Raw genomic sequence first — 22,983 nt, 5'->3', positions numbered from 1 at the left:
TTGATTAACAATTCCTTCCATTCAATAGCATTGCCTCAGGCCCATCTGATATATGGGATGGGGTGAGTATATTCTTTTCAATTCCCATCATGTTGTTGGCTGCAAGCACTAAAGCCATGAACATTACCCTGGAGCTTCAGATTAGCAAAACTTCAGGAAATGGAGTGAAGATTGAAATCTCTGTTCTGCATTCCCAAAGCTATGCCTAAATAGTTTCTCCCTACATAAGGAAAAAATTCATAATGATTATACCTTTCCTTTTTTTTTTAGGAGCAGTTAGCAAGTTTAATTTGGTGAAAGCAGAGAGCAGGTAGGCCAAAGAGGACATGTGGTGGGGGTTGGAAGGAAGAATGTTGGTAACCCTGACAATATAGTTAGTTGCTTCAGGGGCAAGAGGATCATTTTCACACTGAGAAAGTTAGGGGATTCTTTGTGGAAAGGGGACTTTTGTTCTCAGCCATTCAGCACCATCCGGACTAGCTCTTCATAGTTGATACAACTGTTGCTGTCCTTATGCCCTGCCACCAACACTTCCCCTTCTTCCTTGGTCATCTTCTCACCCAGAGTGATAATGATGTGCCGTATTTCAGCACTCATGACTGTGCCATTCCCTTCCTCTACATAATCTTCATATGTGCCCTGGTCCTTATTCTTTGCTATGATCTGCAGCATTGGCAGAAAGTGTTCAAAGACCAGCACCTTCACATTCATCTCATCACTCTTGGGATTCCCTAAGACCTTGAGGGGAAAGGGAAAAGGTGGAGAAAGGAGATGGTAGGAGAGAGGAAAAATGGAGTAAAGAGGGAGAAGGAAAAGGGGAGGGAGACAGGAAGACTGAGGGAAAGGAGGGAAGATGGAGGAGAGGATAAAGGAAGATCATAGGCTCATAGACTGAGAGGTGGAAGGGCCTTGGAGATCATCTAACTCAACCAATGAGGAAACTGAGGCTCAGAGAGATTAAGTGAACTGCCCAGACTTATACAGCTATTGAGGAGAGGGAAAGAGAAAGAAGAGGAAAAGAGGACAGGAGAGAAGAAGGGAAGCTAGGGGAGGGGAGGAGAGGGAAGAAGGGAAGGAAGATGTAGAAATGCAGAAAGCATATGCCAAGGATGATGGATTCCTGTCCTGGAGCCATAGGAGTTAAGGCTGGTGTCAGCAGTGTTTCTTTGGCATGGCCCCAACACAGACACATGGGTGTTTGACAGACGGTAAACACAGCCTGGCATGTTTGGCAAAATCCCCCAAAAGACACGCAGGGGAGGGAACAGTGAACCACACCAGGACTGAGAAAGTAAAATAGGTGCAGGATTGGGGATGAATGCAGGCAGGCAAGATGCAAGTGATCTGTTCGGCCTCTTGCTCAGGTGTGTATTGCTCAGAACCTGCCTATTCAAGTCTGACTGAGGCGGATGGGATCTCATCTATGTGTGCTGAGGACACAGGAGAATCTCTTGTCTACATGTAGGCATTGGGAAGGATGGGGAATGGTATAAGGCAGCAGATAACGGAGAAGAGCAAGCACTGATGAACCTTCCCCCCACCACCACCAAACTGGGCCCCAAATAGGCCCAGGCAGGTCTTACCTGAGCCCTAATCCCAGCAGCTCTGAAATGTTCCTTACCTAGTATTTACACACAGAAGTTCAGGCAGAAGCAAAAAACCAAAACCAAACCAAAACGAGACAGATTGTGGGCAAATTATGGAGGTTCTTGGATGGCCAACTGAGGAGGTAAATGGGCACCAAGGGAGGTCCTCGAGCCAAAGAATGGTATGATGGGTACACTAAGCATTTATTAAGCCCCTGCTGCGCACCAGGCACTATGAGATACAAAGGGACAAGCACTGGGGATACAAAGAAAGGCAAACAGAAGTTCCCCTCAGGGAGCTCACAGTCTAATAGGGGAGGCAACCTTCCGACAATCATGTATAGACAAGACACATATAAACTGGAGATAAATTTTAGGCCACTGGTAGAGGGCAGACTCTAGATGAATAACAGTTGCAATGGTAAGCATTAGGTAAGCATTAACAAATCACTCATAAGAACACAAGCTGCCTGGCGGTATTAGACGGTAAAACATCCCTCCAGGGCAGGACTTGTATCACTTCTGCCCTTTATCTCTAACTCTGTTCAGTGCCTGGCTCCTAATAAAGGGCTTAAGAGGCTAGATGTTTGATCAATGGATCGATTGGTTGGTTGAAGAAGGAGTAGCATTGGCTTCTTTCCATAAGCTCTGGTCTCTCCCACAGGGAAGAGGGACCAGAAAGAATCTTAAAGGACTGAAGATGACTGAGGATAAAAGTGTCCCATGGGGTGCCTCTGGACACTTTCTCAGGGCCAGGGCAATTATAGCTTGGCCTTCAGGAATTTCTAGTATCCTGATGGAGCTAAAGATCTTTCTTCTTTCTGTTATGGACCGTAATTGCTACTGGCCATGTTTCTCCTATTTTAGGGGGTCAGTAACCAGCATCCCCAGTTCCCTTTAACCTCTTAACACTGGGTAGCTTTTACAAAGGGATAGTGACTTCATAGATACAGCAAGAACAAATGTACAAACATTTCTCTCAATACTTTGGAGGCATAATCCTCCCTTGCACCTTATAGCTTGTGTAGCTAGGTGGCTCAGTGGATAGAGAGTGCCGAGACTGGCATCAGAAAGACCAGAATTCAAATCTGACCTCTAACACTTACTGGCTGTGTGACTCTGGACAAGTCACTTAATCCTATTTGCCTCAATTTCCTCATCTGCAAAATGAGCTGGAGAAGGAAATGGCAAACCACTCCAGTATCTCTGCCAAGAAAACCCCAAATGGGGTTGGACATGATTGAAATTATTGAACAATACCACCACCTTGGCCTTGGGTGGGGGTGGGGGGGAGAAGGGTTAGGCTTACCACTTAGTTTAATTCCTATATAGCACAGAAAGAAGGAAACAAGTGTTTGTTGAGAGCCTACGGTGTGCCAGACACTGTGTTTTACAAATATTATCTTATTTGATCCTCATGACGACCCTGGGAGATAGGTGTTATTACACTCATTTTGCAGTTGAGTTGCACAGGGTTAAATAGCTAGTAAATATCTGTGGTTGGATTTGAACTCAGGTCTTCCGAACTCCAGTACTGTATCCACTAGCTGCCTCTTGGTCCAACTAAGTTCATGTCCACAGATGGCATAGCTTTTGGAGTCTGCTGGGCTGGAGTTCTAGACTTGCGTTCCTCAGGGCAGCAGTAGGTTGGTCTCAGCACTCAGCCTAGATCCCAGAATGAACTCTTGGCTATCCATGGTTAGAGGTCCTAGCCCAGACTGGAGACTGCACTCCCGATAGAGAAAAGAAAGGAACAAATGAGAAGGCCAAGGACCTGGGGCTATTTCTAGGGTGTCATATGCCAACAAGGAATAGGGTGGAAGGCCCCATGGCCCTTCCTCTTGTGTGTGTGTGTGTGTGTGTGTGTGTGTGTGTGTGTGTGTGAGGCAATTGGGGTTAAGTGACTTGCCCAGGGTCACACAGCCAGTAAGTGTCAAGTGTCTGAGGCCAGGTTTGAATTCAGGTCCTCCTGGCTCCAGGGCCGGTGCTCTATCCACTGTGCCACCTAGCTGCTGCATGGCCCTTCCTCTTACAGCACAGTTCTCTGATTGGAAGCTATTAGTGAAGGAGTCATTTGCCTCCCAGCTGATTCAGGTTCTTTTTGTTGATTCCAAGAAGTCCAGCTATTCAGCCAATGGGAAAAGGCTTCTCCCCAAACTGTTACAGACTGATCAGAACCATCCATGTGTGTTCCTGTGCTGGGGATTCTCCTGAAATAGCTTCAGTGTCCTCCACATGGATGACACCATCTTAGCAAACTGATGGAGTCTGTGCATGCACCAGGCATGCACACATTACAGCAGCTCTGAGTTACCCAATCCACAACAGACGGACAGAATGGAGGGGAGCTTTCTCTGGCTGTCCTGAGGGCTCACTAACATGCCCTTTCTTGACCACAGGAAAGAATCAGTTGGTGCCCAGAGATGGAGGCCAACACGACCCTGCCCACTATGTTTCTTCTTTGCATAGTATGTTTGAGCAAGTTGCATGATCTCTGGCTTCTCTTTCCCAGAATTCTCCAGAAGCAGTCCCAGAAAGCCATGTTCAAAGCTGTATCCAAATTGGTGAATGCTGGGATTGAGTTGGAATTGGGAATGAAACTGGAATGGAATTGATCTGGGGTTGGGAATGCTGGAGTTTCTCATCTTGATGACAGCGCTTCCAACTCAGGGAGCAACAACATTCTAATGCAATGAAGACAGACAAATTCAAGGAATATAAAGAAATTTGGAAAGACCTTTATGAAAGAATTCAGAGCAAATAAAGGTAGGTATGCCTTGATAATAGGAGAGGAGAAATTAGTGAGAAGTAACAAAGAATCCTGTTGGAGATAGGCATAGAGATGATGAGTGAAAAGATGTGATGATATTTTATGTATTGGCTTTGAATCCCACAGTACAAACAGGTAACTGAGTTCTCTCAAAGTTTCTTAAATTGTGGGTCATGACTTTATATGGGGGCACATAACTGAATGTGGGGGTTGCAAAAATTTGGCAACAGTAAAAGGTTAAGAAGCTTTGTTGTATACCTATATAATGGGATTGTGTAAAAAAATTTGGGGTGAAAAGGATTTGCAAGTGGAAAAAGTTTAAGAAGCCCTGCTCTAGGCAACTGTGGGGCCAGGAGTGGCTCAACACTGGAAGACTGGACTGAGTGGGACCTTGGTCCTCCCCCCATGCCATGGTTGGTGGCAAGGAAGGCAGGGTGCGGGCAGCTAGGTGGCACAGTAGATAAAGCACTGGCCCTGGATTCAGGAATACCTGAGTTCAAATCCGGCCTCAGACACTTGACACTTACTAGCTGTGTGACCCTGGGCAAGTCACTTAACCCCAATTGCCTCACAAAAAAAAAAAAAAAAAGGAAGGCAGGGTGCTAGGTCACCTAAAAAGGAGAGAGAATTTCTGGATTACTCTCTTCCTTCAACCCTCTCATGTGGCAAGTACCTCTCCCTCCCTCCACTTCAGTAAGGCTACATGGAACGGGTGGTGATCTTTTCTCCACCCCAGCAGTATGGGGTCTGTACATGTACTGAAAAAAGCTGCCAGAGCTGAGGTTCCGCCAAGCAAATTTGAGCCCAGGGCTCTGGCTGCCTCTTCCACTGTATGTTTCGTTGCCTGTCTGTAGGGAATGAAATGGTGATTCTGAGATGGAGCCAGGCTTGGATTCAGCTTTGGATTTAGGCTCCTGAGTACAAGAGGTTTGGAGATCCTGGGTCCCTCGGTCTCCATTAAGTAGTAGAAGGAGGAAGTTTCTTCACGGGAGAGGATGACCACTGACAAGGAGAAGAATTCAGCTCTTGGCTGGGTTTCCCAGAAGACACGGGACTGGAAGAAGTTGTTTGAATAGTGGGAGCCAAGGTGAAATATAAAACATCTTTTCAGCAGTTCCATGAACTTATTAGTGTTCTGAAGTAGAAGTATCAGCCTCCTGGGAGAGAATGAGAATAGTTATAAATGACTATCTTAGGGGCAGCTAAGTGGTGCAGTGGATAAAGCACCAGCCCTGGATTCAGGAGTACTTGAGTTCAAATCAGGCCTCAAACACTTGACACTAGCTATGTGATCCTGGGCAAGTCACTTACCCCCCATTGTCCCACAAAAAAAAAATACTATTTTATTTTGGGTCACTGTCAATATACACTTATGAATCTTTGTATTTAGCATTTCTTTTATGTTTTTGTTTTTCAGTCATGTCTGACTCTTCATGGTTTCATTTGGGATTTTCTTGGCAGAGATACTGGAGTGGTTTGCCATTTCTTTCTCCAACTCATTTTACAGATGAGGAATTGAGACAAACAGGGTGAAGTGACTTGACCAGAGTCACACAGCTAGTAACTGTCTGAGATGAGACTTGAACCTACAAAGATGAGTTTTCCCAATTCCAGGCTGGTGCTCTATCCATGTTACCACCTAGCTGCCCCTTTCTTTTGTGTAGAGGAAATAGTTGTTCCATACCTGATTTACATTATACATTAGATATTTTTCTACTTTCCCCTTTTTGTGGGGACCCCAAATGTGAGACAAACCTAAACCTGAAGTAATTTCCCCTGGGGTGCTGGGAAAAGCATGTAAAGAAACAGTCATGTTAATAAACATTATGAGCTTCCTGTGTGCCTGGCAATGTGCTAAGTTCTGGGAACACAGATAAGGTCCTCTGGGAAGGAGGTACGGGATACACAAAGTATAGGAAAAGGCACATGATACTCTCTGGAGTTGGTCAGACCCCTCACGACTGAGCTTGCTGCTCCACACACATGGGTCCAGAGTAATGAAAGGACAGCGGACTCAGCACTGGTTCCTCATTGTTCTACCTGCACCACAGTGAATTCCTTTAAAAGTTAATAATTGGATTTAACAAATATTTATTAGGGTTCTTTATGTTCAAAGCACTTTGCCAGGTGATGGGGCCACAGAGACAAAAATGAAAACAGTCCCTGCCTTGTGGATCTGACAATATGCACGTACATCGATGCAGAGAATATGCAAGTAATACAAAGGGAAGGCTTAGGCAATCACTTGGGTGGGAGCTGGCCTAAGAGCTGGGCTTTGGAGGTGATGCTAAGGAATCTAGGAGGTGAAGGTGAGGCTGCAGTTCATTCCAGATGTAAAGGACTATCTCCAAGGTAGTAGGAGATCAAAGTGATGTGCTCCGTGGCTCACTTGGGCTGCAATATAGAATTCATGAAGGGAGAACAAAGAAAACCAAGGCTAGAAAGGGAGATTGGAACTGGTCTATATGTGGCCTTAAATGCCAGGCTGAAGAGTTTGTTTTATCACAGAGGCAATAGAGATCCACTGAGGGTCATGCCATCAAGTTTGTGTATTAGCAGATTGTTGACAGCTGCATGAAGTGTGGAAGTGGAGGCAGTGAGTGTATGGTACTCTTCCTAGGTTAGCCCCAACTTGGGTGTGCCTGAGTGGTGTGTGCCTGCTACTGGGGAGGCTGAGGCTGCTGGGTCACTTTTGTTTGGAAGTTCCAACTGCAGTGGGTTAGAGCTGACTAGTGTCCATTTGAAGTCTGGCATCAATATGATGAGCCCCTGGGTACAGAGGGTCACCAGGCTGCCTAAGGAGGTCAGACACAGAGCAAATGAAAGCTGCTATGCTCATTAGTCATAGGGTAGGGTCCATGAATGGCCACTGAGCTTCCAGCTTTGGTGAGATAGAGAGACTCGGGGAGAGAAAGAAAGAAGGAAGGAAGGAAGGAAGGAAGGAAGGAAGGAAGGAAGGAAGGAAGGAAGGAAGGAAGGAAGGAAGGAAGGAAGGAAGGAAGGAAGGAAGGAAGGAAGGAAGGAAGAAAGGAAGGAAGGAAGAAAGGAAGGAAGGAAGGAAGGAAGGAAGGAAGGAAGGAAGGAAGGAAGGAAGGAAGGAAGGAAGAAGAGAGGGAGGAAGGAAGGAAGGAAAGAAGAAGGGGAGGAAGGAAGAAAGAAAAGAAGAAAGGGAGGGAGGAAGGAAGGAAGGAAAGAAAGAAGGAAGGAAGGGAGGGAGGAAGGAAGGAAACAAGAAAGGAGAAAGGGGGGAAGAAAGAAGGAAGGTGGGAGAAAAGGAAGGAAAGAAGGAAGGAAGAAAGAAAGAAGGAAAGAAAGAGAGAAAGAGAGAAAGAAAGAAAGGAAGGAAGGAAGGAAGGAAGAAAGAAAGAAGGAAAGAAAGAAAGAAAGAAAGAAAGAAGAAAGAAAGAAAAAAGAAAGAAAAAAGAAAGAAGGAAAGGGAAAGCAGGAGAAAGGGAGGGATGGAGGGAAGGAGAAAAGAAAGAAGGAAAGGAAAGGAAGGGAGGGAGGAAGGAAGGAAGAAAGAAAAAGTTTAATACCAAAGAGGAAGAGTCTAGACTAGCAGTTGGAGGAGATGAAAGGAACAAGGGACCTGCTACAGTGAAGGACTAATAGAGGTACTGGCTCACAACGCAATCAAGATCAGAAGGAAAATAGAAAGCTGGGAAATAATCTTTACAACCTGTCTTTCTGATAGAGGTCTCTTTTCTCAAATATATAGAGAACGGAGTCAAATTTATAAGAATACAAATCATTCCCCAGTTGATAAGTGGTCAAAGGACATGAACAGGCAGTTTTCATATGAAGAAATTAAGCTATGTATTGTCACATGAAAAAATGCTCTAAATCACTATTGATTAGAGAAATGCAAATTAAAAGAACTCTGAGGTACCACCTCACAGCTATCAGAATGGCTAATATGACAGAAAAGGAAAATGATAAATGTTGGAGAGGCTGTAGGAAAACTGGTACACTAATGCATTGTTTGTGAAGTTATGAACTGATGCAACCATTTTGGAGATCAATTTGGAACTATGTCCAAAAGGCTATAAAACTATGCATACCCTTTGACCCAGACATACTGTTACTAGGTCTATATCCCAAAGATGTCATAAAAAGGGAAAAGGGCCCACATGTACAAAAATATTTATAGCTGCTCTTTATGTGGTGGCAAAGAATTGGAAGTTGAGGGAATACCTTCAATTGGGGAATGACTGAACAAGTTGTGGTATACGAATGTGATGGAATGCTAACTAATATAGTATCAGAAATGATGATCAGAAAAACTTGGGAAGACTTACATGAACTGATGCTGAGTGAAGTGAGTAGAACCAGAAGAACATTGTAGACAGTAACAGCAATATTATGCAATGATCAACTGTGATAGACTTTAGCTCTTCTTAGCAGTGCAATGATTCAAGGCCATTCCAAAAGATTCATAATGGAAAATGCTATTCACATACAGAGAAAGAACTATGTAGTCTGAATGCAGATCAGTGCATACTATTTTCATTTTCCTCTTTTGTTCTTTTGTTGGTTTTTTTTTGGTGGTTTTCCCCTTTTGTTCTGTTTCTTCTTTCACAACATGACTAATGTGAAAATATATTTACATGATTGCACACGTATAACCTATATCAGGTTGCTTGCTGTCTTGGGGATGGGATTGAGAAGGAGAGAGGAAGAAGAAAATTTGGAACTCAAGATCTTAGCAATTTGAATATTGGGGCAGCTAGGTAGTGCAGTGGATAGAGCACTGGCCCTGGATTCAGGAGGACCTGAGTTCAAATCCGGCCTCAGACACTTAACAATTACTAGCTGTGTGACCCTAGGCAAGTCACTTAACCCCAATTGCCTCACAAAAAAAAAAAAGAAAAAGAAAAGAAAAATGAATATTAAAAACTATCTTAGGGGCAGCTAGGTGGTGCAGTGGATAGAGCACCGGCCCTGGAGTCAGGAGTACCTGAGTTCAAATCCAGCCTCAGACATTTAACACTTACTAGCTGTGTGACCCTGGGCAAGTCACTTAACCCCAATTGCCTCACTAAAAAAAAAACACCACTATCTTTACATGTAATTAGAAAAAATACTATTTATAAAAAAAAAAAAAGATGTACTGGTTTAGGGGGTTGGTAGAGGAGCAGGAAGGAATGTTGTCTTTGAAAGGGAAGAATCACCTTGAGTTTTGCGGCCAGAGCTTGTGAAAGATGTGAAGAGGTTTCTCTTGAGACAAGATGGCAGCTCATAACTTGGCTATGTCAGGCCCAAGTAGACAAAGGTACTGCCTAGGGTGGGCAGCTGACTCTATGGCCAGATTAGGCTTCTTTGGGGAATTGCTTTCTGGGGTTTCTAAACCTGACAGTTCTACACACTGAAACTTTGATGAATATCTTCTGAAAAATCAATGTCTTTCTCTCTTCCTGGGACAGTTAAGGGGAATGGGAGAGAGGCTTATCCAATGTCTCCTTCGGATGTGCCCTGCCTTCAGGAACTCCTGGCCCATAATTAATAAACTTCCCTTCCACCTTGGGCCTTCCTTTCACAGTCACCCCATCTTCAGGGGCTCACAGAAGCTTGTCTCCCTCTAGATGATTGTTCTTGGGAATCCTTCCCAACTCTAGTTGCTCCTATCCCCCAACATAGCGGTCTCCGAGGGGAGTCCCAATTCTCCTTGATCCCCATTGCTCCTTCCACACTGTCTGTCTTCCACTATCTCTCATCAAGTCTCTCCCTTTGAGGTTTTCTCTATCCAAATTTATCACCCACTTGAGATCATGGTGACCGCCCCCCTGGACATCCTTGCACTTTTCTCAATGCAGTCAATACTGAGTCTCCCCTTTCCCCTACTGTCCTCCTTGGAGAGTCCAATCTACATGGGAGTGCTGCCTTAACACCCTAAACAGCCATTTGTTCTCAGTTTGGTTTGTGTGGCCCATTCCTCCTTGCAGAAGAGTAGGAAAGATAGTGACGAGAGTTCAAGGTTCCGCTTTCCCTGAAGCCCACAGTGCAGACTGCACAGATGCTAACGTTAGGCACTGGGTGTGGTTCCTGCTGTCTGGGCCATGCCCTCTGCCCCTTGGGTAGGGTCCCCTGGGGTTGTGCCGGAACAGAATTGGGGATAGTGACTCAGAGGTGGCTGAACTCCCAACTGTGCAGACAGGCAGAGGAGCCGCCTCAGAGCCTATGTCCTCCCCTCCCGTCTCAAGGATGGCTGGGCCCACGTGAACCACCTCAGCACTGAGGAATGAGGAGATGGGAGCCCCTGGTGTGGGGCGGGGCTGGGTGGGTCCCCTACCTTCCTCTCTCTCAGCCCTTCCCCAGCCCTGCCCAGGCACTAGATTCCTAAGGAAGTACCCCAGAAGGAGAGCAGGACTTGGGGGTTCCAAAGAGGGCAAGAATCAATAGCCTCTCCTTCCGGGCCTGGTGAACTGAGCCATGGAGTGAGTTTTCTTTCCCATGGATCTTTCTCCTCCTTTCTTGTAGCCATAGATCGAATCCTCTGTGACTTTGACCTTGATCTTGGCCATTAATTGACCTTGGAACCCCAGTCAGAGATTGATCTCTATCCCCAGCCACAGTAAATCCCTGAAAGGAGGTAATGTAGTGGATAGACAACTGGCCTTGCGGTTATGTGGACCTGGGGCCGAGCACTGCTTAAAACACTGACTGGCCACGTGGACTTGGACAAGTCACTTAACACTCTGGGCCTTAGTTTCTTCATCTGGTTGTGCTTGATGACCTAAGGGCCCTTCTAGCTCTAAATCTGGTTTTTTGGGGGTTGGGCAATGAGGGTTAAGTGACTTGCCCAAGGTCACACAGCTAGTAAGTGTCAAGTGTCTGAGGCTGGATTTGAACTCAGGTACTCCTGAATCCAGGGCCAGTGCTCTATCCACTGCGCCACCTAGCTGCCCCCCCTAGCTCTAAATCTAAGACCCCTTAAAGCAGACCAGAGAATGACCACCTCCAACCAGAGCCACAGATTGACTCCCAACTTGGGCCTAAGGTGAACCTTCAGCCTCAGCTACCGACTGACTTCAAAGCTCATTCTCCACCTGATCCTCGTGGCTTACAAAGCCATGTCCCTCACTGCTTGTAAGGGGTCTCAGTGCAGGCACCGATGACTCAGGGCTTCATTGCTCAGAGTTCATCTCCTTGTTCCCCAGCAGTCACTTCAGCTTGAAATTTGTTGCAGTCGCTTGTGTTTGTGTAGAGTTTTATTGTTGGTTTCTAGTTCTTCTCTCTGCCTTTGTTTTCAAACTGAAGTAAAGGTGGGGCTTATTCAAAACCTTCAAGAGTCTCCTCCTTCAAGAACTCTACCCTGACTCATCTCTCTGACTGTGGGCAACAGCGTGTTGGGCTTGAGTCATAAATTCCTGTTTTTGAATCCATTTCTGACACTTAGTGGTGTCATTGGCCACCAATCTCACTGGCCAATGACCAATGGATGGCCAATCACTTAACAGAACCTCAGTTTCCTCATCTGTAAAATGGGAATGATAAACCTTATCACAAGAGGCGGCATGATATAGTCAACAAGCATCCATTGAATGTTTACCATGTGCCAGGCACTGTGGTCTGGTGGCTTCAGGCCAAGGAAGACCTGACTTTACATTCTGCCTCTGAACCATAAACACTGTGTGACTCTGGGCAAGTCACTTCTCTTTCTCAGTGACTGGGGCAATTCTCCAAGACTGAGTTGCTGAGAAGGTACAGACTTGCACCGACCAAGGGGAGCACTTTATGGGGATCTCCTTGTACTGATGAAATCATAAAAACAAAGACGCAAAACCCACCTGTGGCACCTGCCTCTCCAGGTTGATGTGAGGACCGCTGGGCTAAGTAGGTACTACGGGTACATTTTATCTAGGGTAAAGACCAGGACCATATATAGGTACGTACAAGATGAACATACAAATAATAGGTCACTGGGAGAGCACTTATGCCTAGGGGTGTTAGGATCAATGAGATAATGTATGGCAAACCTGTGGTGGACTTTAGGGTGCTCTGTCTGTGTCAGTAGCAGCAGCTGAGGCTGATAGACTTGAGGCATTAACTGATGGATCCTTCTCGAATACAATGTACCTAAGAGCCAAGACAAGGAATTCTGGGATGGTGCACAAGGTCTGAGTAGCATTCTCTCAAGGGTCACCATTCTCTGGAGATGGAGTCTTTATCCAAACACAGGCAGCCAGGATTAATATCCTTAACTGATTCAGTAAAAACATCAGGGAAATGTTGAAAATAGCCAGGTGGGCCAATGGGTGGGTTTAACTAGGCACAATTCTGGGATTGAATTATCAGGGACAGTGTATGGGGCTGAGGGCAGCTAGATGGCAGAGCATTGGCCCTGAAGTTGGGAGAACCTGAGCTCAAATCTGAACTCAGACACATTTTATCTGTGTGACCCTGGGTAAGTCACTTAACCCCAATTGCCTTAAACATCCAGGGCCATTTCCAGTCATCTGGATAACATATCTTGCCACTGGACCCAGATGACTCTGGAGGAGAAAGTGAGACTAATGACTTTGCACAGCCGTTCCTCACTTAAATCCAATTCAGTGCAAGTTATGATATCTGTCATGGGCCTCTTTGAGAATGAAGGACAAACAACAACAGGGCAGAGATGAGCCCAGGAAGTCAACAAACATTTATTTATTAAATATCTATTTATTATGTTCTTTGCACTATGCTAGGCACCAAGAAGGCAAAGTTGACATGGTCCCTATCCCCACTGGTGGTAAAGAGAGCACATACTCATATAGGGATGGATAATCCATGTGCAAAATAAACAGGAGGTGATTTGATGAGGCGGCACTATGAGCTGGCAGGAGGGGGAAGGGCCTTAAAGCCAGCCAGCCCAGCAGAGAAGTCTAGTGGGACTGAGTTGGTCTTGCTCACGAGCATCCAGGATGAAAACTGCAAGAGAGAAACATTTAGGCTCCACGTAATGAAAGATCTCTTAGCCATCCGAGCTCTCCAGAGGTGGAGGAGGCTGCTGCCCAGTAAGGGTGAGTACAGGTCACCAGAGGTCTCCAAGGTGAGGCCACATGACCACTTGGGTCAGTTGTAGAAGGCACTTTTGTCCAGGCATGGTATGGACCAATTGCTGGCCAATCGCCACGGCCAGGTAAGCCCAATAGCTTTGTCAGTGCTCACAACCTCCCAGACTACTGGGCCAATCCCCACCAGCCATCATCTCAGGATGCAACCCATGTGGAGCTATAGCCTGACAGCTTCTCCTGTGGGTGCTGAGTCACAGCTGCTGAGGCCCTAGAAAGGAAAGTTCTCCCCACCAAAATCCCAGATCTGGTTGGTTCAACATCAGACATGACGTGATTGGATCAGTAGGAACGATATGAGAGAAGAATGACCATTGACTCTGATGTCTCGCCCAAAAGGCCATGGCACTTTTTCATGACTTGCATCTGAAGCCGGCTCTATGTGCTGTCTTCCCCAGTAGAATGGGAGCTTTTGGGAGCAGAGATACCAAGGCAGGGTGGTGCACTGGAAATAATACAGGATTAGGTTCAAATTCTGGTTTTTCCACTTTTATCCATGTGATTAAACCCAATTCGCTTGCAGGTTAAGACATCACCTTCCTGACACCATTGGTCCTCTTTGAGAAGGAAGGAGAAACAACAACATGTGATCTTGGAAGAGTCACAACCCCTCTGGACCTCAGGTTTCTCTTTTGTAAAATGGTCCTTTTTGACTCTAAATACCTGAATCTACCTCTAGTATTTCTCTCTCTCCGCCCCCCCCCCTGCCCCCCACTCTGAGCCTTCCAACACTGGGACAACCTGAGGATAGAAAACATTCCCTCAGGGGTGGCTAGGTGGCGCAGTGGATAAAGCACCGGCCCTGGATTCAGGAGGACCTGAGTTCAAATCCGGCCTCAGACACTTGACACTTACTAGCTGTGTGACCCTGGGCAAGTCACTTAACCCCCATTGCCCTGCAAAAAAAAAAAAAAAAGAAAAAGAAAAAAAGAAAACATTCCCTCCCCCCCCCCATCAATTTCTCATTACTGCAGAGACTCAATGTTTTTTTGTGTGTTCTGGACCCCTTGGGCAGTCTGGTGAAGACTATAGACCCCTTCTCAGGATGTTTTTTATTTTTTTAAATTAAAAAAAATTTTTTTTTTGCAGGGCAATAAGGGTTAAGTGACTTGCCCAGGGTCACACAGCTAGTTAAGTGTCAAGTGTCTGAGGCTGGATTTGAACTCAGGTCCTACTGAATCCAAGGCCAGTGCTTTATCCACTGTACCACCTAGCTGCCCCCATCAGGATGTTTTTAAATGCATAAAATACAATACATAAGACTACAAAGAAACAAAGTATTTTGAAAAAGAGTTATCAAAATATTTGTTAAAAAAACCTCACCGAGCCAACCAAATGAAGCCTGCTCTAGGGCGAACTCCTTTTGGATCTACTTAGTTAACATACTCCAAGTTCTCAGGCCCTTGTCATCTGCCCCTGGTGTCTCTGCCAATCTGGAGGATTTTTCCAGGTCTCTGATCTGTTCCCATGGTCTTCTTCCCTCCCTGAAGGTGAGAGAAGGCAGAGGGGAGATGGGTTCTGTTGTACCTTCATCCCATTCACCCTGTTTGCCTAAGGGTAGGGGGAGAATGAGGATCTCACCTTCACTGGCTCCATGCCAAGGGCCTGTCCCGTTCCTCCCCAGCTGGAGGGACAGTAGCTCCAGGGAGGGGGAGGAGACACCATGTTCTCATCTCAGGAACATTCCACATGGAGCTGGGAATGTCTTGCCCAAGAACCTGTCACGTAAGGGGCCTCCTTGCCTGCGTGATAGAAGAGCCAACTTTCCTAGACAGTATGGGCAGAGTGCAAGGGGAGAGCTTCCACTTGACTCAACTGGACCACCAATTCCTCACTTTACTTTCTATCAACATCCACTGCAAAGTGGAGGCCCTCATGTCCTGCCCAGAGAAGATGTTCTCCCCGGCATGAGACCAGGGAAGGATTCTTTGGAGACAAGGGCTGTGGGTCCCCAGAATTTTAGAGTTCGAAGGGATCTCAACAGCCCTTTAACCCAACCGCACACAACAGGAATCTCCACTATAACATACCTGAGTGGGCATCTAGACTTTGCTTGATGCTCCAAGGAAGGAGTAGCACTAGGCAGCTAAGTGGTGCAGTGGTTAGAGCGCTGGACTCAGAGTCAGGAAAATGCGAGTTCAAATCTTGCCTCAGACACTTACTAACTTTGCTCCTGGGCAAATGACTTAACCTTTGTCTGTCTTAGTTTCCTCATCTGTAAAATAAGAATAACAGTTCTTACACCCGCCTGCCAAGGTTGTTGTGAGGATCTAGTAAGATAATATTTCCAAAGTTCTTAGCAAACTTCTTGGCGCATAGAAGATGCTTAGGAAATGCTTCTTCCCTTCTTTCCTCTCTCTCCACTTTGAGACTGCTCATCGTTAGGAAGCTTTTCCCAGCATCAGGCCTGAATTGGGCTTTTTGGAGCAGCCACTATCGCTTCTGCTTCAGTCTCTCCTTCTCGCGATAGCTTTACAGGAACTTGAAGACAGTTAGTGACCCTCCACTCAGACCCAGCATGCTCTTCTCCAGGCTGCAGGAGCTGTTCATGAGACATGAGCGCCTGGCCCTTCCCCTAGCTCCTTGCCTTTTTCTGGATGTCAGTTCATCGATGTCCTTCCTAAGCTGTGGTGTCCAGAACTTGACACGGTGCTCCAGGTTAGTGGTCTGACCAGGGCAGAGGACAGACCACGGGCTCCCCAAAGGCAGGGCTTAGTCCTCCCCACACCGCACCAGGGCCTGGCTACCTGAGAGAAGGGGCTATGTCTCCCCATCACACCTGGCATTTTCCAGGATTGTGTCTTCCTCATCTGAGGACTCTATGGGGTAGGACTTCATCTCATCTATCATTCCTCTATAGCAAGCGTTGTTGACAGTGTCTTGACTGTCTGACTTCACTGAGTACTGAGGACCTGTGTAGGCAGTTGGATAGAACTGCATCTCATTAATAAATGCTGGGGGCAGCTAGGTGGTGCAGTGGATAGAGCACCAGCCCTGGAGTCAGGAGTACCTGAGTTCAAATTCGACCTCAGACACTTAACACTTACTAGCTGTGTGACCTTGGGCAAGTCACTTAACCCCAATTGCCTCACTTAAAAAAACCAACAACAACAAAAAATAAATGCTGCTGGACTCCTGAATCTTTCCCTCCTCTCCCCCTCCCTCTCTCTGTGCTCAAGTCTCAGGCTGGGTCATACTGGCCTCAGTGCTGGGGCAGCTAGGCTTCTGAGGAGATCAATTTGGTTCCCCTTCCCATACTGTTTGGTCCTTTTATGTCTGTACCCCAGTGCCTTGGGGAAGATTTATTTAATCTCAGGTTTGGCTCATATCTAGGATCTCCCCAAAGTAGGGAACAGAAATCAATTATGTTTAACACAAAAGGCTTTCACAAGTGCACATTGTCAGACAATTTGACCAGCATAACTAACAACATAAATACTGCTACAGTTGGTCTGACTGCTGAATAGGCATTGTTAAATTTCACCTTGGCTCTTCACTGTCCAAACAACTCCCTTCTCTGTAAATCCAGGTGGAGCTTGAGGCTCCTCTGGTCAGTGGACATAGTCTCTAAGAAGTGCTGGAATAGTTGTCTGGACACCTTTCAAAGGGCAGTTGGAGTCAACTGAGGATTCAGGATCTCCAGACCTCTTGAATGTACCTCCAAGCCTAGACATGTCCATCTTGAGATCAATATGCAATCATTGACAGGCAAAAACCTCAAAGCAGAGCAGGCAGCCAGAGGCCTATGCTCAGACTTGTTTACTTGATCTCCACTGCTCTACCTGCCCCCTGGGATCAGTTGTCATTCTACCAGAGTGCAGAAATATCACTGCTTCCCAATCCCCACAGGGAGTACTGGAGTTACTTTATGCCACCTGGAAAATCCAAGGAAGAAAGTTGACTGGGGCAGAATCCCTACCTCTATACTCAGTGATCAATAAGGAGATGCTGCATGCATAAATATAATGCAAGTCCCCAAGGGCTTGCTCAGCTGCTGCAGCCACTCCACACGGAGAACGGTCGGGTGATTGCTTCTGGGAGAATCATGATGATGTGTACATTCTTTGGAGAGATTTTGGAACCTGGCTGGACATTCTGTAACTGCTTCCCCATGCTCCTGCTCCTGCTCGTCTCTATTGGGTCATTTCTTTCCCACTTCTTTGTGAAGAAGATTAGAGGTGGCTTTGATCTTGTGAGTGTGACAGGGTCAAAAGACTGAGCCACTTGCAGTCTGGGAGTGGACTCCATGCTGGGCTTGGCAGCCGGTCACACCAGCATCCATGTCTAGAGGAATAACCTTCAGGAAGCAGCATAATCATAGGTGAGAGGATGCATCCTGCCACAACATTGTATTTGGACATGTGCTTGATGGGACTAATGCTCTGCAGAAATTACAATAAGCCTGAGCTCACTCTCCTCAGAGACTGAGACCGTGCAGAGGAGAGTGTACCATTGAGGTGTTGGGGAGGAATGTTGGCACTTATGTGCTATTTCTTTTTTTAAAAAATGAACATTTTTATTTATAGTTTTGAGTTCCATTTTTTATATCCTCTTCCTTCCCTCCCCTCCCTCCTCCCTGAAGCAGTAAGCAATAAAATATGGCTTATCCATGTATGATTGTGTAAAACATTACCATATTAGTTATTTTGTGCAACAAAAATGAATAAAAGAAAAAAATGAAAGAAAGTGAAAACTAACATGATCCAGTCTATGTTAAATCAATATCAGTTCTTTCTTTGGAAGTGGATAGCATGCTTCCTCATTAATCCTTTGGGGTTGTCTTGGATCATTGTATTGATGAGAATAGTTAAGTCATTCATAGTTCATCAAACAGTATTGCTTACTCTGTGCATGATGTTCTCTTGGTTCTGCTCACTTCACTATACATCAGTGTGTGCAAGTCTTTCTAGGCCTTTCTGAAATCATTCTGCTTGTCATTTCTTGTGCTAGGTATTTTTTGTCTTTTTTCTTGGATTTATTTATTTAGAATTTTTCTCAAGTTACATTTAAAAACCAATTTTTTCACATTTATTTTTTAAAACTTTGTGTTCCAAATTTTCTTCCTCCCTCCCCACCCCACCCTAAGAAATAAAGCAATTCAATATAAGTTATACCTGTACAGTCATGCAAAACATCTCCACATTAGTCAGGTTGTGAAAGAAAACAGATAAAATACCTTTAGAAAGAAGAACTATCAAAATAAAATTATGCTGCAGTCTATATTCAGATACCATCAATTCTTTCTCTGTAGATGCATTGCATTTTTCATAAGTCCTTCTGATAGCATTCTGCTTATCATTTCTTTCACAGTTACTATTCCTAACTGTATTGCCCTCCATCCTATTCCCTCCCCTTGATATTTACTCTATTTTCTATCTTCTTTCACCCTATCCCTCCTCAAAAGTGTTTTTCTTTTTACCGCCCCCTCTTCCAATATGCCCTCCCTTCCTTCACCTCTCCCCCTTATCCCCTTCCCCTCCCACTTTCCTGAAGGGAAAGAGATATTACTGTACCCACTTGAGTGTGTATGTTATTTCCTCTTTGAGCCAATTCTGATGAGAGTAAGGCTAACTCACTCACCACTCCTTCCCCATCTTCTCCTCCACTCCATAAGCCTTTTCTTGTTTCTTTTATGTGAGCTACTTTACCCCATTCCACCTCTCCCTTTCCCTTTCTTCCAGTGCATTCCCTTTAACTTATTTTAAAGATGTCGTCATGGAGCAGGGAGGTGACACAGTGGACAAAGCACCCCTCCTGCTGAACTTCTAAGCTGTCATTTACTGGAAAAATGATCTCACTCTGTTCTTTTGTGAGTTCTGCTGCTACAGGAGTTGTCTTATGGCATTTTTTGGAGGTATGTGGATGGATCTGTAGGGAGCTCTGAGAGTCATAGCCTTTCCTCCACCATCTACTGCTAGCTATTCAAAGTAAATATACCTTTGAAAAAGTTAGTAATAACAAAAGCTAGATTTGTATAGTGCTTTAAGATTTGCAAAGCAATTTACATATATTATCTCATTTTATATTTACAACAAACCCAAGAGGTAGATGCTATTATTATCTTCATTTTTTAACAGATGAGGAAGTTGAGGCAGAAAGAAATTAAGAGACTTGCCCAGGGTCATACATTTAATAAGTGCCTGAGGCTGGATTGATTTTCATTGGTTAAATGAAACTTAAGTTAGTAACCACGGGCAGCTCTTAGTGATAGAGTGACAAGCAAATAGAATTCGAGAAAGACACCTCTAACTCTTTGAATCCCAATGGGGAGATATAGCTGCATAAGTACCAGACAATCTTTTTTGGTTGGTTGGAGATGCACTACAAGTGGGGATGAGGGCAGTGGCGGGGGGTGGGGTTGTGGGGGGGTGGGGAGGAATCTAGAAATGTTTCATGAGCCCACTGAGGGCAGGGAGTTTGGCTTCTTCTTTCCTTGTCTCTCCTGGAAGTCCCCAAAGCGAGGCTCAGCACCCAGAAGGAGCTCAGAAAAGATTGGTGGCAGAACTGAGCATCTCCGTAAATTATCCAGACCTAGGCTCATAGAGAACCAGAAAGCTCCCCCCAGGCCAAAACAGCTCATCTCATAATTGCTCCAGGGGAGCTTTACCCCCCCCCCCCATAAACTTCCAAACATTGCTGAAATCCAGACATTCAGGCATCCTGACCCCTGTTTATAGATGATATAGTACCCAGTCCTGCATTCCTAGCTGCCACAACACCTGGGTGCCTGGCTCTAGTGGCTCTGTTTGTCCTTGGCTGTCTCTGTCTCTATCCTTTCTACCCCATGTCTCCAGACACTATTCCAAACCTATCCTATTTCTATTAGAGACATCAACATGTCCCAAACAGACCTCATCCTATTTCCCCACAAATGTATCCTCATTCTCAACTTCCCTGTTTCTGTTGTGGACCCCACCACCCTTGTGGTCACTCTGCTATACAACCTCCAGGTCACCTGTGATTACTTTCCCTCACCTTGCTCTTCACATCCAATTAGTAGCCAAATTTTCTAACATCTCTCCCACCTGTCCTCTTCTCTCCACTCATACCAGCTGTGATAGATGATTTTTTTTTTTGGTGAGGCAATTGGGGTTAAGTGACTTTACACAGCTAGTAAGTGTCAAATGTCTGAGGCTGGATTTGAACTCAGGTCCTTCTGAATCCAGGGCTGGTACTCTATCCATTGCACCACCTAGCTGCCCCTGTGATAGATGACTAATTGGACCCCTATTTTATTCCAATCAATATGAATCGGTTTGATATGATTCCATAGGGGTGGTAGTTATAAATTCTGCATATTAGGCCCCAGAGGTGTGAACTGCAGATTATAAATTCACTTGCTTAATCATAGGAAGCTAATTAGAGGACCTCCACCTTTGTTTTTCCTTGTTATGGTGACCAAGCCCAGGGAGGTGGAGGTGACTCAATTACATAGAAAGCCCCCCTCCCAGCTCTTGTTGTGGTTCCCTCCGTCCTTGTAATCCCTCCAATGCCCAACAGGGGAAGATGGTCATGAACATTTGGCCGATGAATGACCCTGGTTGGAGGACTGCAAGACTAGCTTTGTACCAGTCCATTGGCCCATGTAGGTGTTTTGACATCTGTTTATCAGCCCAGATTGTGGGTGTGCTCATCAGCTTGGTAGGACCTCCTGAAAGGTCAAGATAGGTCTGTTAAAGTCTGCTCATTAGCCAATTTGCCAAGAGGATTCTGTATTTTGCGTAGACCCTTTTAGAGGGCCAAAGGCAAGGTCTTTTAACCAAGGAGATTCTGTACTTTTGGTCTATTCCATCTGTATTATCCAGGTATCAAACACTATAAAACTAAAGCCCTGGGGGAAGGGAATATCTCAGATCATGAGGAAAATCTGAGGTCTACTTCATAAGAGGGGGCCATGGACCCTTTCATAAAGTGCTATTGGCTCAGAACTCTGCCTCAGTGTTTTTTGGTTTCTTTTGCAAATTGGACAATTTTGAAAATCCCCACAAAGCCCTCAATCAATCCATTCATCAGTCAGTAAACACATTTAAGTCCATATCTAGCACCTTTCTAGGTGCTACAATTACAAATACAAAGAATGAAATTATCCCTAATCTCAAGAAGTTTACATTCTATTTAAATTTTTTTGAGGCAATCTGGGTTAGGTGACTTGCTCAGTGTCACACAGCTAGTAAGTGTCAGAGGTCAAATTTGAACCTCGCTACCCCTAAGAAGTTTACATTCTTAAGATACAAGTAAATATCTGAGCATATACTGAATAAATATAAAGAGAATAAAAAGAAATAAACATAAAACCCCTCTTTGCTAGGACTATTGCAACAGCCTCCTAATTGGACTCTATGCTTCAAGTTTCTCTCCTCACCAAGCCACCATCCACAAAGCTGCCTAATGATGTTATTAAAGTACAGATATGACCAGTAATGCCCTTCTTCAATAATCTTAAGTGACTTCACATTTCATGTAGGATAAAATTTAAAAATCTTCAACCTGGCTGGCTCCCATTTACTTTTCTAATCTAATTTCATATTCATACTCTCTGTTCTAGTTAAATTTGTTTGCTAACAGTTTCCAAAAGCACCAGAAACCATATGTGTGCAAAGAAGAGTGAGCCCATGCTTTGGAGGGATGTTTATACCAACTGTTCTTATTATAAAACATTAATAAATACATTTTCTAAAACTAATGACGTCTGACTGACAATCAATGGGAAACACATCAGACAGGGGCTCATGAGTGACAGTTAGTAGAAACTACTGTTAACCCTGTTGATAGGATAATTAGTCAATTTCCCTCTGGGGACCCAACTTTCTAGTGCTAGTGGGTGTCAAGAAAGTGATCTTGAAGGGAGTATTACACAAGGAAAAGAGGATATACACATTCAGAAATAAAAAAGGTAATTTGTGTGTGTGTCTACTTAACCCCTTTGGACATTAAGGTATTTTATATATTTACATAATATAATAAAATTATATTATAATTATACATGTGTATACTATGTATCAATACACATATATAATGTTTATTATATTATATAGAAATATGTAATAAATGAATATAACAAAATATGAACATATAAACGAATAATAAATTACATTATATAAATATAAACATATAAAATACCTCGACTTGATGTCCAAAGGGTTTGAGTACATTGCTTTTGTGACCTTGGCTGAGCCATTTGCCAGAGCTGGGTCTGTGTTTTCTCCCCTATAAAATGAAAGGTTGGACTAGAAACTTTCTGTATCCTTCTAGCTCTGACAATGATGCTAACATGTTCAATCTCCTCGTGTTTGGCACATAGTAGGTCCTCAATAAGTGCCTGTTGAATGATGACCAACCACAATTCCAGAGGACTCATGATGGAGAGATCTGGACTCAGAAGGCAGATTGAGATAATTTTTGGACAAGGCCAATGTAAGAATTTGTTTTGCTTGGCTATATATATTTGTAACATGGAGTTTGGGTGGTTTTTTTTGTTTGTTTTTGTTTTTGTTTTTTGCTTTTTATGTGGGAAAATGGGGAGGAGAGGTGAGAGAGGGAGAAACAGACCTCCATTTGAAAATAAAATAAAATT

The 22,983-nt window shown here is 44.7% G+C and overlaps 1 protein-coding gene across 1 annotated transcript in view; it reads right to left on the bottom strand.

Annotated features, from left to right (window-relative positions):
* Positions 1–453: 453 nt before the first annotated feature.
* LOC122739623 (myosin light polypeptide 6-like) overlaps positions 454–22,983 on the bottom strand; it is an 85,264-nt gene continuing 62,734 nt past the window's right edge. The window contains exon 2 of the mRNA XM_043981288.1: positions 454–738. Within this exon, the coding sequence (XP_043837223.1) occupies positions 454–738 (285 nt within the window). The remainder of the gene's footprint in view (positions 739–22,983) is intronic.

Source organism: Dromiciops gliroides, chromosome 2 (genome assembly GCF_019393635.1).
Source record: "Dromiciops gliroides isolate mDroGli1 chromosome 2, mDroGli1.pri, whole genome shotgun sequence".
Classification (NCBI taxonomy): Eukaryota; Metazoa; Chordata; class Mammalia; order Microbiotheria; family Microbiotheriidae; genus Dromiciops; species Dromiciops gliroides.
The sequence above is the reverse complement of the archived record's forward strand: the minus strand, read 5'-3'. Positions and strand labels throughout refer to the sequence as shown.